The 19846-nt window shown below is 33.0% G+C and overlaps 1 protein-coding gene across 1 annotated transcript; it reads left to right on the forward strand.

The window, feature by feature from the left end:
• Window positions 1–506: 506 nt before the first annotated feature.
• Window positions 507–18037, forward strand: POU1F1 (POU class 1 homeobox 1). Its single transcript, XM_065539302.2, has 6 exons — window positions 507–648; window positions 3499–3648; window positions 12154–12378; window positions 14462–14626; window positions 15381–15441; window positions 16607–18037. The coding sequence occupies exons 1-6, from the start codon at window positions 507–509 to the stop codon at window positions 16815–16817; spliced, it is 954 nt and encodes a 317-aa protein (XP_065395374.1). The 3' UTR covers window positions 16818–18037.
• The last annotated feature ends 1809 nt before the right edge of the window (window positions 18038–19846 follow it).

Genomic DNA, 19846 nt, shown 5'->3' on the forward strand with positions numbered 1-19846 from the left:
TGTTTCATGTTATATCACAGATTTAATGAGAAGTTGTTTAAAAACATCTCATATTTATACATTCGCAATCGTGTTAGTAGCAAAAAGACACCTACTATTTTTCAGTTTACAGTGGCATTTTTTTTTTGAGGGACATGTTTTCTAAGTTGTTGATTCCTCTCTAAAAGGTCTGAACTACTGAAGTTGTCAAATAAGGTTTCAGATTTCTCCCTTCCCCTCCATTTATACCCCAGAATCAGCTTCCTTTTCTGCCATGGATTATGTTTGGGTAAAAAAGGAAGACGGTTCGGATTGATAAAGCAATACTCCTGGGAAAAGACTATTAACATGTATAAAGGGATTTCCTTGCAATATAAATACTAGCGCGCACCCTCCTGGTGCCTCAGAGCCTTCCTGATGTATATATGCAGGTAGTGAGAATTGAATCGGCCCTTTGAGACAGTAATATAATAAAACTCTGATTTGGGGAGCAGCGGTTCTCCTTATTTTTCTACTCTTTTGTGGGAATGAGTTGCCAAGCTTTTACTTCGGCTGATACCTTTATACCCCTGAATTCTGACGCCTCTGCAACTCTGCCTCTGATAATGCATCACAGTGCTGCCGAGTGTCTACCAGTCTCCAACCATGCCACCAATGTGATGTCTACAGGTACTGAGTCCTATGACAGTTTACAGCTGGCGGGGCCTAAAGATTTCAGAATGAATGCTTTGAATCTTGGTAGTTAACAATCTTTTTGCTTCTTTCATTTTACCCCTCCAATTTAATTTGTCTTAAGTGAAGTAAGTATTAAGCATATCTAAAAAGTCAACATGCCAAAGATTTTTTAAAGAAATATTAGTAAGTATAGTCATTTAAATCGTTCTTGGCTTTGTTATAAGCAGAAAAATCTGTTTTCTACATAAGGAAAGAGTGAACTTGGACATTTTAAATCTAAAAGCCATTTAATGGAAATATTTATAGAATAAGGAGCAAATGAGATGAATATTATAAAATAACGTAATGTTTAAAAGGTGCTACTTCTTTATCTTAAAGATTTATTTGGTTGTTAAATTACATTTACTACTATCTAAAAACAGCTATAAACCTTATATTAAACACAACAGAAAAATCCAAATATCAACAACAATGGATTTCATAGAATAAAATAATTGAGTTTTATTTAACATATTTTTAGCATAAGATACAGAAATTATAGCCACAAATAACATGGCATTTAAAGCCCATTAACTAAGGTAAATTTTCTCAAGATTGCATTCTGAAGAGACTTACTTCACTTATAACCATGTTTTAACATTTATCTCATACAACTTTTTAAAACAAAAATTAAACTTAGGAATTCAAAGGCTCAACATAATCAGCCAAATACGTATGTTTTGCCAATGTGTTCATTCTTTATGCAGTAAAAAAGTGTATTAAAGTTGATTTACAAATGGACAAAGACTTGAATTGAGTAAATTTCTTCCATTGAATAGCAATATAATATTTACATTCCATTTGTTTTAAATGCAACCTGCCTCATATTTAGGAATGAAATTATATACATTTAGAAATCAAAATTAGAGTGGATACATTTATACTCTGATTTGAAGGATTTAAGCTCTATCTTTTATTATTATTAAGTACTTTCTAAATATATGTGTAAGTTTGGCACCAATCTTCTGGATTTTAAAGAATCTAGAGGTCAGATATTTAGACTTTGGAAAAATCATTTAATGTAGAGATTTTTCAATATTACCTTTTAAATTAAATTATGGAAATCCACCAAAGATTTCTATAATTTCATATAAAGGGTAATATAGGAAGTATTCTCCAGCATAATTTTTGGAAAAGATAATAAAGAGTTTTTATCAAAAATATATGCTATGAATAAATCTAAGCAATTAACACATAGCTAATCATATATTTTAAACAGTAGGTCATCCTGTAGATTGAGGATAATGAGAATAATACATTATTTCTGTGTTTGAAGATAATTTGGCCAGCATGAAAATAAAATTCAGAATTGAGGTAATAATCTAGTAAAATCTAATTTTATGCTCAAAACGCCATTTATTTACTTAAAAATAAGTAACAATTTATTTAGTAAATTCGCCTATCCTGTAGTTAACTTCCTAAAATCTGAAAGGCAAACATTATTTAAGCCTTAAAATTTAAAAAGAATTATAATTAATAAAAGTGACCTACAAATGTTTTAAATAATAGCATTGATTTATAATATTTTAATGAAATTTTAATGAAATTTTAATCATATACATCTAATTATCTAAGGAACTATTATAGAAACACTGACTTAAATGGGAACACTTGAGTATTAAATGTGCTTTATGATAATTTGTTTAATTTTGGAATGCACAGTAAGACTTTTATATGTAATCATTATATTGCAAACTGACTTTAGTTCTTTTGACTTATTAGTTATAAAATAAAAATGCATACAGATTTTTAAAAATTAAACATTTTTCTCTATTTTAAAGTAATATGTTTTACTTTATGAAGTCATGTCTTTAATCACTAGATTGTATGTCGTTATTCTCAAAGGATTCTAACAGTACTTTATAACATCTCATTTATTAAAGAAGATAGTTATGTTTATGAAATCTAACCAATATATTCAGAATATGAAGGAAAAAATTGAGAAAATAAAATATATAAGGAAATATTGACCAGTGGTTTTATTGTCAATATTTTGCACTCCCTTTCAACTTGATGATTTGTGTTTAAAACTTATAAGTCTAATAATTCCAATTTACTTTCAAAATACACATTGATTTCCTGAAGCATACAACCATTTATGAATAGTTATGTTTATATATGGCTTTATGGCTTTATGGATGTTAAGTCACCCAATGAATGAACTTATTTTTTGACCAGCTTTATCATTAGAATGGTTGTATCAATTGTGTGTATGCAGACAACTTACAACCTCATGGTTTCAACATCAAAATAAATAGATCATATATTGTTACGGGTTTTTAATAGCACTCTGAATTGGTGAGATTTTTATGATTGTATCTAATAAAAGGCTAGTTGCTCTGCCATTTCCACTTTGATGAAACAAATTCATCAGACAAATAAGCAAAAGTACACTGTTCAAGAGATAGTTTCTGTATTCATTCATACAGACTGCTTTATAATATCATGCAACACAAGAATTTTAAAGGACTATTCTTCTAGTCGGCAAGTTGCAATGTTTGCATTGAAGAGAACCTACAAGAATTCTACAACTCCCAAAAAACCAAGGTCCAAATTGCTCAGTCACCCCTTCATGAGGCACTCGTCGCCACAGCACAGAGCACAGGATAATTAATGAAGTTCGTTTTGATGATTTATTATCTCATTACATGAGACAAACTTTGATCCCCCCTAGTTTTAACCTATTCATCAGAGAACTTACCCAAAATGAGAAAAAATATTGGTATATAACTTTAAGAACCACATAAATGTGTATTTTTGAAATAAAATGAATGTGTCTTGAATCCTTATACATTTTCTTACCAGTCCCATCTATTTTGTCTTTGATCCAAACTCCTAAATGTTTGTGCACGCATTTCTTGGTGACAACGTTGGGAAACACAGCAACGGGACTTCATTATTCTGTTCCTTCCTGTCATTATGGAAACCAGCCATCAACCTATGGAGTGATGGCAGGTAAGAAAAGTTGTCTTTTACATGTTATTGTATTTGGGGACAATTAGATGGATTTTCTTGGCCTGAAATAATTGTGATCAGAGTGTGACATGAAATTCGATTTCTTAACTTTGAAAATTACCGTTAAAAATCACTTCTGGTTTCCTGTGACACCCGCAGAAATCATAGGGGTTATACCTAATTTCCCTACTCACATGTCCCTGAACTGCTGTGCTTCTTAAGTTTGCTTTATATAGTTTTTATTCAAATTCACTATTGTCAAACTGTTAATTGTAACTTGAGGCTATTGGCAGGCTTACCTTCACTAAAAATGTGGTAGCTACTAGCCTCATGTGGCTATTTAAACTTAAATGTAAACTAAGTAAAATAAAATAAGATTTCAAATTCAGTTTCTCAGTTGCACTTGCTATATTTCAAGTGCTCGATAACCACATGTGGCTAGTGACTCCCATATCAGACAGCACAGGTGTACAGAACACCTCCCCTCATCATTATATTCCTTCTGGATATTTGGTCCATAAAGATAAATAAGACATTGATTGAAGCTCAGAGTGATCGGCAGGGGCTTTAGTGATAGCTGTTTCAGGCTTTACAGCCCTTTCTGAATTGCTTCTGAATGAGTCTTAGATTGAAATCATTGAAGTTACGTACTTTTCTCCTATAAATAAGTAAAGTATGACTGTATCAAGTATAGCTACCTGTTTATTGATCCTTCTAGAAAGGCATTGAAGCACAGTTTTTGAGGAATAGGCAGATCTGGCTTATGAATCTATTCATCAAAAATTCTTGCTTAATTTCATGGCATGGCTACATAAGATTTTAATCATTTTTAAAAAGTGCAGTTTTATTATGCACTGGATTTTCATTTGTTGGTTTATTTTTAAAGAAATTCTTTGAAAAGAACTCTTATTGATGACAAACTAAAGTTGTGTGAGAAAATGTGTGTGTGTGTGTGTGTATGTGTGTGATAATGAGGGAGAAACTTTGGATAAAGGAATCATCTATTAGGGAAATCTTTTCTAACTGACTTGTGTTTTGTTATCATCCAGATAAGCAGTAAAAAAAAACAAAAAACAAAAAACAAAAAAAAACCAAAAAAAAAAAAAAAACCAAGCAAGCAAATATTGATTTATTCTTATAATTTTTCAAGTAAAATGGAGCAAATAGTTTAATTTTAATTAAATTGTTTAACCTTCGATGTCTCAAAATTTGTCTACTTAAGACTAAATAAAACATTAAAACTTTAAAATAATAATCCAGGAACATATTAGTTTCTCCTTAATAAACCAGTATCCTAACATTTATGGTTAAATGAAGACCAGGGTTCTTAACGATGACCTGTAAATTCTGATATCTTTTTTTAATAATTAAGAAATAAAGCCATATTTTTTCTTCCTCTCTGGAAATGGATTATTTATGATCAACATGCCTAAATAGTATTCATAGTTAATGAGAATAGCCCTCCTCAATGATGAACTACTTTCATTATAAAATAGTAAAACAAATGTGTTTAGTTACTAGAGGTGCGGGTGGAATGCTTTCTGTGGCCTTTACAACATTTGGATTAGGAGACAGGAAATGACAAACACATGCTGCTATTTCCTGGAGGAAAGACCTCACAGTTCATTTACAGGAACTCCCAGGAACCAAGGTACATGGTCAGTTTCTCTCTTAACCCAGCACAGAGGCAGTCCCCGCCAGTTGATTGAGGTTGGCACCGAGATTAAAACCAGTCACAGACCAGCAGCCAATAATCTCTTGCCCAAATACCGTCAGAGAGTTTTGCTACCACCTCCCACCCCGCCAAATCAGAGAGGGCCACCGCTGGCCTCGGGAGTTTGCAGCTGGCCTCAGAATTCTAACACCCTTCCTGCTCCCAGGACTGGAGCCAATATGCCAATGTTCACATGGAGAGTGTTGGCAGCTCATGTCTTTCTGATACAAGTTTCCTCCAGCAGGAACTCAGCAAACCCTCTTCCATGAACCGCTTCCTCATTACAATTAAAATGAAAAGGCCCCCGGAAGAGCCTTTCAAAATGATTCAAAACCCTGGCTTAGTGACATCAACAGCACGAGTCTTACACCGAGGTCTGGAGCTATCACTGTGGTCTAAAATTAAATATATTTTACAAGTGAAAGAAAAACTCACCATCACAAGCAAAAAGATATTTGAATATTTTTGAGAGGGACTGTTAAATCTTTCTCAAAAATTTTGTTAAAATGTGATATGCTTTAAATGTCAGAATGTCTATACTGGGACATAATTCAGTATTAGCATTTGCCTCATGAGAGATTAGATCTAGGAGAATCTGAACTCTCTTGCCTTTATCCACAGTAAACCTGCATAAATTGAGTTACAAAATACAGCAATTCAGAAATAAGAGAAAAAAGGTAAATAAGAGAGAAATATATAAAGCACACAATAGAAAATTGATTATGTCATTTGAATTTTCTGAGAAGTCTTAAGGCATTAATAAAATTAGCCACTTCCACACAATCCACAGAAGTGTCTTAACAACAACAATGACATGGTGTCACATACTCTATATAAAAGTGAAGCTACAGAAAGAACTATATTTCTAAAAGATATGAAATTATTTTCATATCATTATGTCATTACCCATACTCTGATGTTTACATTTAGTTTGAGCATTTCATTAAATTAATAACTCACAGGAAAAGAAGAGCTATAACTAATATTTTGTCAGGTTGGTAGGTAGAATTTTAATGATCAGATGAATTCACCGTACCTAATAGTCCAGGTGCAGGAAAAATAAAGAGAATGACTAGTTGAGAGTAATGAGTTATCCATACCATTAACTAATTACTAACATTGTTCAAATGACTTAGCACCTCTGAGTTTCAGTCTCTTCATATCTAAGTTGTGGTGGGTACTACAACTCTATTGAGATTGAGTAGTAGCAAATTTGTGTCAGCTCAAAATGAGTTATCTTTGGACCTTCTCTTCAGATACTCTTGCAGCTACATTCCTTCTGTCCTTTCACTCCTGAGAACTTAGAGAATTCAAATTCAACACCTTACAGTACAAATAATAAAAAATCGAGAATTACAAATGCTGTTCAAAGTCTCTCCTAGATAAACACAAAACAAAACAAAATATCAGAAAACAGTTCTCAAAACCCTGACTTTTGGGTTTCTGAGAGAGAGTTTCTGTTCTCCAGTATCTGAAGCAGAGTACAATTCAGGAAACAAGCTCAATGAGGGTTCACCCGTTCCGCTGTCCTGTGGAAACAGCAAATCAACCTCACTGTAATGAATGTTAAACCCACCCTCTTTACATGATGTGGTGGTCAAACCAAGAAGGTGAAAGTCCTTGCTTTAAAAATTAATTTCAAGGGGAAAACAAAACAAAACGAAAACCTCGTTTAAGTCCCAAACTCTTAAACAAGGTTTAAGTCCCAAGAGTTTGGGACTTAAACAAGGTGATGAGCATCCAATTCTTATTGATGAGAAATGGATATTAAAAGAAAAGATTGTTATGGCTGAAAATATTCTCGCTGCATGGGCTAACGCAAAAGAAAATGGAAATCAGCCTGACAAATGACAGGGGGTATAGTCTATTTGGGAACCCATCTTTTCATTTTTTGAAATTTGAATTTTTTTTTTCTCTTAATTTACTTCTTTTCCTTAGTTCTTTGCTTTATTTGGCCCTAAATTGTTCTGGTTGTAATAACTCTAAGGAAACAAGTAATTCTGAAGATCTTTTGCTTCCGCGTCATGAAAGGTCTTTTGGTAGCAGTGACATGATGTATTTTCACTTCCAGACTAGGGGTTGGCAACCCTTTTCTGTAAAAAACCAGACAGTAAATATCTCAACCTTTCTAGTCTTTGTTGCAACTATTCAACTCTGTCATTGTAGCAGGAAAGCAGTCACAGGCTGTATGTAAAGAAATAGGCGTTTCAAATTAAACCAAACAGCCAATGGGCCCCTGTTGTACATGGATAGAATTTACCAGTGCACACTAGTGAAAAGATCACAGTGGAAGTATATAATTTCCTTTGAATTTTTATGCCTAAGGAACACCGGGGAATATATGCAAATATTCAGATACATGTTCCTGTGCGTGTTACAAGCACAGCAGAGTGGCGTATGTTACTGTGTCCCTCTGCTTCCCCTGTTTGTTTTTTTAAGGCATCAAGCCAGTAACCTGAGATGATGTTGTAAGCTAACCACATGCTGCAAAGATCAATTTGTCCCATGCTATGGTACATTGAGTCAGCGCCTAGTAAGGCAAGTTCTATCTCTGACCCCCATTGCCTGCTTTAAAAGATTTACCTCTGTTCTTCTCCCTCTGCCACACAGAAATGCATACACAGCAATTTAGAAAGGCTCTGGTGAATTAATCTTCAATGTGAAAATGTATTTGGAACTACGATGTGCAAACACTTCCAAGCTATGTGTGTGTGTGTGCTCTCCAGGCCTCAAGATAATTTTTCTTTATCCATGTTTCAGAAAATGTTGATGAGACCTCTGTTGCACATGACTCACCACATCTTTCATCTTATTTCCACCTTTTTCAGTAATCTAGGTTTTAAAAAGATTTGAAACATATATTGCTATACGTATCATCCCAATCACTTTCCACACTCCCCCAAATGCAGGCTCAGATGCTAGAAACAGAAGTTCATTTGGCTGTTCTTTTAAATCGTTATGATGAAATTCTGTGTAAAGTTAGTTCCAGGAAATCTGTGACCTTGCAGATAATTGTAGATATTTTCATATAATGAAAAATAAAAGTGGGCCGGGTGCAGTGGCTCATAACTGTAATCCCAGCACTTTGGGAGGCCGAAGCAGGTGGATCATCTGAGGTTAGGGGTTTGAGACCAGCCTGGCCAAAATGGTGAAACCCTGTCTCTAAACAAAAAATTATAAATAAAATTATACATAAAAAATAAATAAATACAAAAATTAGCCAGGCGTGGTGGCAGGCGCCTGTAGTCCAAGCTACTCCAGAGGCTGAGGCAGGAGAATTGCTTGAAGCTAGGAGGCAGAAGTTGCAGTGAGCTGAGATGGCACCACTGCACTCCAGCCCGGGGAACAAGAGCAAGACGCTGTCTCCAAAAAAAAAAAAAAAAAAAAAGAAAAGAAACCAAAGGAAAAGGAAAAAAAGAAAATTGTATCACACATCACATTTTGCTTCTTGTTCTGGATGCCAAACCTTGGAGAATGGTATTTTCTGTGTACTTTTCATGGATTCCATTCAAATTTGTCTTCTGTGTGTCCACTTCACCAGAGTACTTACAATGTATAAACTACCTTTCAATTTTTGTGGCTGGGTTCTGTGGCTTATACCTATAATCCTAGCACTTTAGGAAGCTTTGGTGGGAGCATTGCTTGAAGCCAGGAGTTTGAGACCAGCCTGGGCAACACAGTGAGATCCCATCTGTGCAAAAAATTTAAAAAATTAGATGAGCACGGTGGCGCATGCCTGTAGATACTACTTAGGATGCTGAGGTGGCAGGACGGCTTGGGGCAGGAATTTGAGACTGCAGTGAGCTATGATTTTACCACTGCACTCCAATTTAGGAGACAGAGTAAGACCCCATCTCTAAAAATAAAGAATAAATAAGCAAAAATAAATAAATAAATAAATAAATAAATAAATAAATTTATGGAAATAGGGATGACACACTTTATATACATTTTATTGTAATATTTTTTGTCTAAAAGCATTTGTTTAAAATAGCCAAAGGTGTTTAAATGCAGAGAAAACCTTTTAAAGGGAAGTTATTGAATTTAGTGAGTATAAACTGCCTGGAAAATGACCCAGGCAATGATTTTGATGTGGCTTGCTGCAATGCTCATTAGACTTTAGTTTAAACTGCAAAGTTAATTCGTTGGGCACTGAAGGCAAGTTGTTTAATTTCTTTCTACTTAAATTTTCTACATTGTAAATTATGGGGAAAAACATATATCTTTCCTGACTCATTTTCTTTTTTTTTGTATAAAGACAAAGATGATGACAAATGTGAAATTAACGCAACACAAAGTGTTGCATAGAAGATTTGTAGCAGTACATGATTATGATCAGCAAGAGAAATTGAAAATAATAATAAAATTTGATAACAAATTCAGACCTTATAGTATGCATATGTAAAAAACACACAAATTGTTTATATAAAATAAACATAATTTGACATAGGTTAAATGAGTCATCTAAAGTGTCTTAAAATATGTTAAATGTACAAAATCTAACAGTAGCCTGGCTTTTCTTTGTACTCTTTCTCAGGGTATTTTATCATTAAATGTATTAAGTGATACCTGATGGACCTTAATAATAAAAGAAGTGAAGCTTTTATAAATATATGTGCGAATCAATTCTGAAAGTATAAGCACAAAACAACTCTTCAGATAAATATCAGATTAAATAGATGCTAACATAAATGTCATCAGTTTTCTTTTTATATCTATTAGTCCTTCTTTTAATTTAGCAGAAAACTAAAATTAATAAAAAGCTAAAAATGAACCCCACAGCAATAAACATTTTGAAGAAAAGCTATATAATAAAAGGAAAGTTGGTCAAATTGTTTTTAAGAATGTTCTCTGGTCTGATCAAGACGCCACACAATAAAGCATACACTGGATAGTTGACTGACTTTTACAAAAGTAAACCTGGATAATTTTAGTTTGGAAAAGTAGCAGGAATTTTTTAAAGACAAAAAAAGTTTCTTTCACATCTTTTTCCCAGCTTTAAAGCAGACAAATTTATTTTATGCTGATTTGTTTAACCTCTCATTTATATGTTTACTTTGTTTTAGAAAAATAATATGCCCTTTTAGATGGGGTACACTTTATAATTACATATTTTTATATAAATAATATAAACCAACAATTTGCTGAGTTGCAGTATTCTTTGCTCATTACATATTGATATATTAATGTAAGATTTATGTATTCTGGAAAATATACTATTACTCATGTCTTTGACTTGGGAATGTATGTGTAGAGTAATTATAGGTGGCATGAACTCTGGATGCATTTTTTCAGTAAGTTTCTAAGAATCATTATTGCATGTATTCCATAGTAATTTATTTTAAAATATTTATACTTATAAGAAAAGGATTAATTACTCAATATTTTTGTATAAAAATGTCTTGCTTACACAATCATCCTTCTATATATGTGGCACATTGGTTCCAGGACCCCCAAGGATACTGAAATCTTTGGATGCTCAAGTCCCTGGTATAAAATGGTGTAGTATTTGCAAATAATCTAGGCACATTCTCTACTTTAAGTCATCTCTAGATTACTTATAATATCTAAATCAATGCAAATGCTATGTAAATAATTCTTATACTATACTGGGTTATTTGTATCATTTTTATTCTTGTGTTGTTATTTTTTACTTTATTTTTTAAATGTATTTAATCCACTGTTGCATCAATCCATGAATGCAGAACCCATGGATACAGAAGGCACACTAGACATGTCATTTAATATAAATTAAAGTAAAATCTTTGTCGATAAAACTTGTAATGCATTGATAAAGAAAACAAGAAACAAAATGTGTTGGAATTTGGCTTATATACGACTCTCTCACCTATACTTCCCAACTGAGATAGACTCTTCCAATGAAGAAGGAAGTCTGGAAGCAATTATATAATAATTTCAGACCTTTTTACATTTTTTGTGATTTAACGTATCCACTCAATAGAGTCAATGCTTTATCATTTATGGGTAATTACTTATCATATATAAAGTTGCAAACTTTCTTGCTGCTTATTTTTGCTTTTCCTTAAATAATAATCAAGAAATTATTCTATTATATTGTATATTTTTCAAGAAATCTTGTTAGTGACTTTTTAATAGAACTTTCGAGGTTACCTTTTGTTAATGTTCAATCATTCCTCAAGCCTATTTAGCCACATTAATATATTTTATATTCTTATCATTCTTTTTCTGCCTGCCTTCATTTAATTAAAAAAGATGTGATTTTTCCTAATAAAATCAAGTTTTTACTGATTAAATAGGGGGGCATTTTTATATTGTGAAATCAATTTCCCAATCACAAGAAAACTTCTCAGCATAGCACTTAGCTGAAGCATTTAGTGCCATGATTACAACAAACATCACCCATTATTTGTTCAATGAATTAAGAAAACAGAGTTCCATGCATAGATTCTGGTTAGAGTTCAACCTCAGATTCCCAGGAATAGGTGTCATTTAAGAGAAAAACATGATAGAAAATGTACAATTCCGAGAGAAGTTGTTTGTTTCTATTTTAGTTATTCGCAGTCCCCTGCTTCTTTCCTTTAACCCTATCTTTGGTGTTGCTGCTCTGGAGAAGGTAGAAGATAAATAATCTCAATTCTACTAAGCTACTTTGACTCCTTCTTCAGAAGACTATATGTAAGGTAACCTTTTAAGTACTGAGACAGGCTAGAGCAGAATAATGGGCTAAATCAGGCAAAATCCTTTCTTATATAGAAATAAGGAAGAATTACAATTGGTCTTTTTCATTTTATTTCTTTGTTTACTCACAGGTAGTTTAACCCCTTGTCTTTATAAATTTCCTGACCACACTTTGAGTCATGGATTTCCTCCTATACACCAGCCTCTCCTGGCAGAGGACCCCACAGCTGCTGATTTCAAGCAGGAACTCAGGCGGAAAAGTAAATTGGTGGAAGAGCCAATAGACATGGATTCTCCAGAAATCAGAGAACTCGAAAAGTTTGCCAACGAATTTAAAGTGAGAAGAATTAAGTTAGGTATGTGCTTGTTAAAGGCAACAGGAAAAAGAGCTTGGTTTGCAAATCTTTATTGCTGTTAAATCTCTTATATGTTACTCAAATGTATAAGATGATTGTCATTCTTCATCTCTACTGTGGACGTAGTTAATTGCTATGGAAATCCTCCAAAAACTTTTGTTTACTGATAATTTCTTAAGAGCCTAAATACATAATTTTTAAATTAATAATACTCTTTCAAAACTTACCCACCTCAACTTTAGTTTCGAAGTGCCCATTTTTATCTATATTTTATTTGAACCATACATATTGATATATTAATATGTAGTGAAATGTGTGAGGCCATACTTTTATATGATTCAAAAGTACAAAAGAGTATAAGTGACATGTATCCTTCTGCTTGTTTTTTCTGTTTATCATTGTTGTTAGTTCTTTGTGTATCTTTCCAATGATAGCTCATGGATAGATATGCAAATATATGTATTGTGCCCAACATAAGTATTATTTGAAGTTTTCAGTAGTAATTTTTCTAGAGCTCTTTTTCCTTTGTGGAGCTGTCAAGTTTCACTTTATGAATATACTGCAATTTATTTGACCAGTCCTCTCCTGATGAAATTCGGGTGGTTTCTGATCTTTGACTGTTAGAAACAAGGCCACGATGATTAACCCTATAAATGTTATTTTGCACCCATATAAATAAATGTGCAGGAAAAATGTTAGAAGCACAATTGCTTGATCAAAAGTATGTGTACTGGTAATTTTGATAGATGTTGTCAAACTGGTCTCTAGAGAAGCTGTACCAAATTTTACTGTCACCATGAGAATCTTTTTCAACATCCTCAGGCTATATAGACTCCAAAACGGCATGAGGTTTTAAAATCTATTTCTTTTTATTTTCTGCTTAATGATATCTCCAGCATCTAGAAGAATGTAACTAGAACACAAAATAAATAAATGGTGGTTGAAGGAAAAAATATGCTGTTAATCTTTTAGATCTTTGCACATCAGACAGGTCAAAGTGACATTTCACTGCTACTTCATTTAAAATTTATTTTATTATGATTGTAAAGTGTATTATTTAATGTGCTTGACAATCATTTAAGTTTCTTTTTCTGTGAACTGTCTGTTCAGAGTCTTTGCTCATTTTCTATTGAAGTGTTTTTAAAATAAAACAACTATAACAATTAACTTTGGTTAAATTGCATAAAGTTGTGTATATTTTTTAATGGATTGAAATAACGGTTCAAAACTCTGCACTTGCAGAATGAACCATAGGTAATTTAATAAGAATATTTATTGATGGGCATCATATGCAACCATTTTATACATATAGGTATATAGCCTTAGGTCCTGAAATAATATGTAGCTATTACATGTAATAAACACAGTAGTAGGAATCTTTGTGAAATTCATTTTCAGTTTGCTATTTATATTACTGTGAATGTTTCAAATTATATGTTGATTATTTCAGCTGTACTCTAAAAATGTTTCGGACAAACAATAAGGATCATTAGTCTGAAGATAGAGGCAATACCAAAAACTATAAAACGGGCTCAGAGGTATATGTGAAATGCGTAATCATAACCTCTTAATAAACACGGTTTTAGGGAAAGCAGAATAATTCTTAGTTTTATTTAGTACCCTTCAACAATATCATTGAATCTTTTAGAGTTGAAATAAAAAATTTTATGATATATAACCATATATTTTATGCATTATAGTTAATATATTAAAGATTTTTGAGCATATATTATTTGATATTTAACAATAATAATAAAAAGAGCTGTAATTTTCAAGTGCCTTATAAAGTGTTTAGGATACACCTAAACATTGGCTAAATATTATGAATGGCAGATGTTTCTATCTGAATTATTTCGGTGAGTAGATAAAAGTAATTTATTAACTAGAAGAAATATGTTTTGAAGTATTGGACAAGTACTTGAAAGTATAATGAATCTTACTAAATAATTCTGATTTGCCAAGACTATATAGTTAAAAAACAGTATGTAATAGTTGACAAAGATACAAAGATTTGTGTGACAATGAACCAAAATTAACATTTTTTGGAAAGTTGGAGCTGATGGTCTTTATTGTCCCTTCACAGGATACACCCAAACAAATGTTGGGGAGGCCCTGGCAGCTGTGCATGGCTCTGAATTCAGTCAAACAACAATCTGCCGATTTGAAAATCTGCAGCTCAGCTTTAAAAATGCATGCAAACTGAAAGCAATATTATCCAAATGGCTGGAGGAAGCTGAGCAAGTAGGAGGTACTAAACTGTGTCTCTGAAGGCAGTGCTATGTTTTAACCTAAAAATAATGGCTTCAATCAGTAGGATTAATGCTAAAGCAGGAAGTTTGAGGGATTTTTTTTCCCTCCTTTTCTCTTTGAGATGAAAAACAAACATTTTGTTATATCACACTAAAAACAACAACAAAAAAGGAAGGGCAATGTAAGTATGGAAATAAATTTATTGAGGAGAGAATAACCTATATAAGGAAAGCTTACAAGGTAAGTTGGCATTAGCATGAAGGGGTAAAATGCTTATTTTTTTACACATCCATTTTTTTCCTCTCTTTTATACTAGAGAAATTATATATGAATCACATTTGTATCCTAATATTAGTGTACACAAAACATTTGCACACACGAGTCTTCCAAGTAAATAATATAAGCAATTGCTAGATATGCAACTTAATGAGATACAATTATCTACTCATACAAATGTCAGAGCTGGATAAACAGTGAGGTTTGAGAGTAGTTACAGCAAGCATTCCAACAAAAGTAAAGTGAGGATATTATTTGTAGAAAGTGCCTTTGCGAGGTTAACATTTATTTCTGCGTTGATATTTTTCACTAAGGTCTGTAATAGAAAATGACCTAGACTGCAAACATTTAAGACAAAAATGTCTGGCATTTTTATTTTGCATTGTTTTATGAAAACAAATTGAAATCCAAATCAGATAGTTTTTTATAAAGAGTCTACTTTGTATTTGTAATTATCTCTCTTTTCCACATTATAGCTTTGTACAATGAAAAAGTGGGAGCAAATGAAAGGAAAAGAAAACGAAGAACAACTATAAGGTATTCTTTATATTAAAAGTTCCTGAGGACAAGATTGGTATTTTATAAATGGAATGAGCATTTGAGTGTAATGCAGGTGTAACATAACATAGAAATGTAAGGCGAATTGGGAGGCCAAGGTGGGCCTGAGGTCAGGAGTCCGAGACCAGTCTGGCCAACATGGTGAAACTCTGTCTCTACTAAAAATATAAAATTTAGCCGGTCATGGTGGCGGGTGCCTATAACCCCAGCTACTCAGGAGGCTGAGGCAGGAGAATGGCTTGAACCCGGGAGGCGGAGGTTGCAGTGATCCGAGATCATTCCACTGCACTCCAGCCTGGGCAACAGAGCGAGACTCTGTCTCAAACAATAAAATAAAATAAAATAAAATAAAAGTAAATACAGTCTAATGAAGAAACAGGATGGGTTATAAAAAATAATGTAATAACTGTGAGAAATGGAGAGCTAATAATTTTTAACATTTGATGGAAAATTATGTATTGTTTGATTCAAGAACACTTTTGCTCCAGAAATTATGAATACAAACAGAAAGAAAACAATCATTTCTAAGAGAGTGGCCATATCTTCTGCCCTTTTAGATATAACTTATTGCTCTGGCAATGTAGTATCCACGGTGTCTGTAGTATTTAAAAATATGACACTAGTAATCAGTGTTTCGGTCTCTTAAAGTTCAACATGACCTCTTGCATTTCAACCCAGAAAGATTGTTCATTGATCTTTTTGTAGTTTTTGTGAGACATGCTTAGGAAATACTAAAAGACAGATTTTGTTTTGGTTGGTCAGTTGTTCACTAGAGATTATCTTTATTGAAAACAGCCCTAAATGATTTTGGGGAGATACTTAGAAATGTCTAGGAAAATGTTCATTTTCTTTTCATGAACTCAGTGCCCTCTGGTGGCACAAAGTGGGATACACATAGAAAGCCTGGGTCCCTTACTTAATTCTTTCTGTGACTCTGGTGCAACTCTACCTTGCATAAGACCAAACATCTACACATTTAACAAACTATACATTTTTCCTTGTAAAGTGTCTTGCAAGTATGTTCAGAGTTTTTCGTTTCCTTTTCATGTTAATATTTACGAAATTCAACCTACCTTAATTTTGATATGCCACAAACTTCACTAAAAACAACATAATTTCACCCCTTATGTCCACCCCACCCCAGCATTGCTGCTAAAGATGCTCTGGAGCGACACTTTGGAGAACAGAATAAACCTTCTTCTCAAGAGATCATGCGGATGGCTGAAGAACTGAATCTGGAGAAAGAAGTAGTAAGAGTTTGGTTTTGCAACCGGAGGCAAAGAGAAAAACGGGTGAAAACAAGTCTGAATCAGAGTTTATTTTCTATTTCTAAGGAGCATCTTGAGTGCAGATAAGATTTTTCTACTGTATAATAGCCTTTTTTTCCTGTTTCATTCCTTTCTCTTCCTCAAGAAAAACAGAAATTACTTGGTTGACTTAAAATCATTTTATATCAATAGCTTTTACAGAAGCATTGCTTTTCCACTTTTTTTTTAAAAAAGAAACCAACAATTTAAATTATAGTGATGTTATTTACTTGAAATAATTATTCTCAGAAGCCAGATTATACATTTTAAGCCAAATATATTAACAGTAATAAAACGATCTCTGTTTTCTGTCTCTCACACACACACACACTGACATATGAGTGTGCATATGAGTTTATAGATTCCTTTTCCAAATATGCGTATTAGTTTTTTAACATTTAAGTCAGTAATGACACATATGTAAAGCACATCGCCAGAAATATCCAATTCGAAAATTAATTAGCCAATGTTCTGCTTTCTACCAACTCTACTAGTTTGTCTGAACTAAAAGTTTTGAACTTAGAGCCAGAGGTGTCTTATAGTTTTATTACTACCTTTAAGGAATAAGCCTCAATCAGAATTGATACTTTGAAGTAGAACTGTTTCAAAAGAGATTTGTAGAAACATTAATTTTTGATCTTTTTATTCTTCCTAAATATTAGCTTTTTGATGTGTAGCCATAGAAAAGAATGCTTTATGGATCCTTGAGCCTCAAACCATTAGTCTATAAGCTGCAACGGGACAGGAAGAGATCTGGCTTGTTTGGTGTTATTTCTCCGGGACTTGGGAAAGTTCTTGCTCATATTAGGCATGCAATATTTGTTAATTGAAGGAGTGCAATGTTAACAATAGCTACAAATGTGAACGGCATCACCTAATTTTAAATTATAATGTTTTTGAAATCTCACAATCTGGAAAATCATCCAGGTTTCTATAACAAGACATGATCACTTTTGGTATAATTGATTAGAATCTGATTTACTATTTGTAAAAATGTTTGACATATTGAGATTTTAATTTTAATTCTGAGAATTGTATCGAAAAGAACATATTTATTTAAATTTTAAGAATGCATTACCTTGAAACATGCTAGTAGAAGCAAACTGTAATGTGATATTAACTTAGAATAGTGACTTTTTTTTACATTTGGAATGTAAATCTGCTGGCTATGTTTATCTAACTTATTTTAATATAACAAAAGTGGTAACAATTAGACCAAATTTTATTGTTGAATTAGAATGCTTAGAAAATAAATGATACTGTCCAGTCTCTTTTTATGATATTATTAAAGACCCAGTATTTTTATAGGTCATAATCTACATAGACTATATATGTATGTTCATACATAATCACCATCAATTGGATGGGTAAAATTTGATATATTACTAACAAAGATAGACATTTAACTAACAAAACAGCTTTCAGTGGCCTAATCATCCATGCTTAAGCACACATTTAGCATCCAAAAGATATGAAATACAACATTCTTATTTAAGAGTAAATTCCAAATTATTCAGCCACACAGCCATTCAAGTTCCTTCTCTGGATAACTCAATATTTCTTCGCCTACTTAAAACACATTAACTGGGGAAGGAATTCTTTAGTTTGCTAAAAGCCAGATCATGTATACATACATGTATATGTATATATGCAAAAATGTATATATGCACTTTGAAACTTGCAAATAGAAATAAAACGTCATGCAGTATAAATCTAGATTAGTGATTGTTTTGCATTTTAAATATGATTCCTCTGGTAATGTTTACTCTTTATGTAACAAAAATAAGCATGTATATATGCTTACATCATCAATATATTTTAGATCATAATCAGTATCATTAAACATCCATCCATAAGGTTATTCTTTTCAAGTTTAGACACTACCAGTATTGGGAACTATGTTTTTCCCTAAAATAAATTATTTTAATACTTACTATTGAAATAGCAAATTATTATTATTATTATTATTATTGAGACGGAATCTCACTCTGTCACCCAGGCTGGAGTACAGTGGCATGATTATTGTTCACTGCAGCCTCAGTCTCCTGGCCTCTCCACCTCAGCCTCCTGAGTAGCTGGGACTACAGTTGCCACGCTACCATGCCTGGTTATGTTCAAAATTTTTGTAGAGACGGGGGTCTCCCTATGTTGCCCAGCCTGATCTTGAACTCCTAGACCTAAGTGATCCTCCCTCCTCAGCCTCCCAAAGTGCTGGAATTACAGGCATGAACCACTGCGCCCAGTGAAATAGCAATTCTTTGCTAACTGATATGGTTTGGCTGTGTCCTACCCAAATCTCATCTTGAATTGTAGTTCCCATAATCCCCACGTGTGGTGGGAGGGACCAAGTGAAGATTAGGGGGACGATTTCCTGCATCCTGTTCTTACAATAGTTAGTTCTCATGAGATCTGATGGTCTTATAAGGGGCTTTCCCCTTAGGTGGGCTCTCATTCGCTCTCCTGCCGCTCTGCAAAGAGGTACCTTCCACCATGATTTTAAGTTTCCTGAGGCCTTCCCAACCAGTAAGTACCAGTAACTCATTTGTATTGTTTTGTATTATACAAAACTCATTTGTATTGAGACTACTTTCTAACTACATTAAAATAATACTTTAATATATTTTGATTAATTTTCAGAACAGAAAATGGTTAATGCCATTTAGAATGCTAAACCTCAATTAAACAAATGACATATAATTCCCTGTGTAGACTGGTATGTTCATACTTTGGGGAATAAATGACAAAGGCTGACTTTAGCCATAGTCTTTCCCTCTTATATATTTGTGAGCTCTTTAAGTCTTCAGGAATTCAGTAGAGTTGTCCATTAAAATGGAAGAAAGATGTTTGTCATTTCTACTAGTTTGGTACATTCAACTTTACCTAGTAAAGGTAGCTGATAAACTCATTCATACAATTTACCTTTCCATCTCTAAAGGTGGAAAGGATTTGTCCAGTCAAAGAAATATTTTCAGTGTTTGGGGATGGTTGGGGGATGTGTGTATTTTCAAATTGTTGGGGGAATGTGGTGTTCCAACAATAGGGAACCTGAAATCTGGCTTCACAATCTTCAGGCTTCC

This window comes from Macaca fascicularis, chromosome 2 (assembly GCF_037993035.2).
Source record: "Macaca fascicularis isolate 582-1 chromosome 2, T2T-MFA8v1.1".
Taxonomy (NCBI): Eukaryota; Metazoa; Chordata; class Mammalia; order Primates; family Cercopithecidae; genus Macaca; species Macaca fascicularis.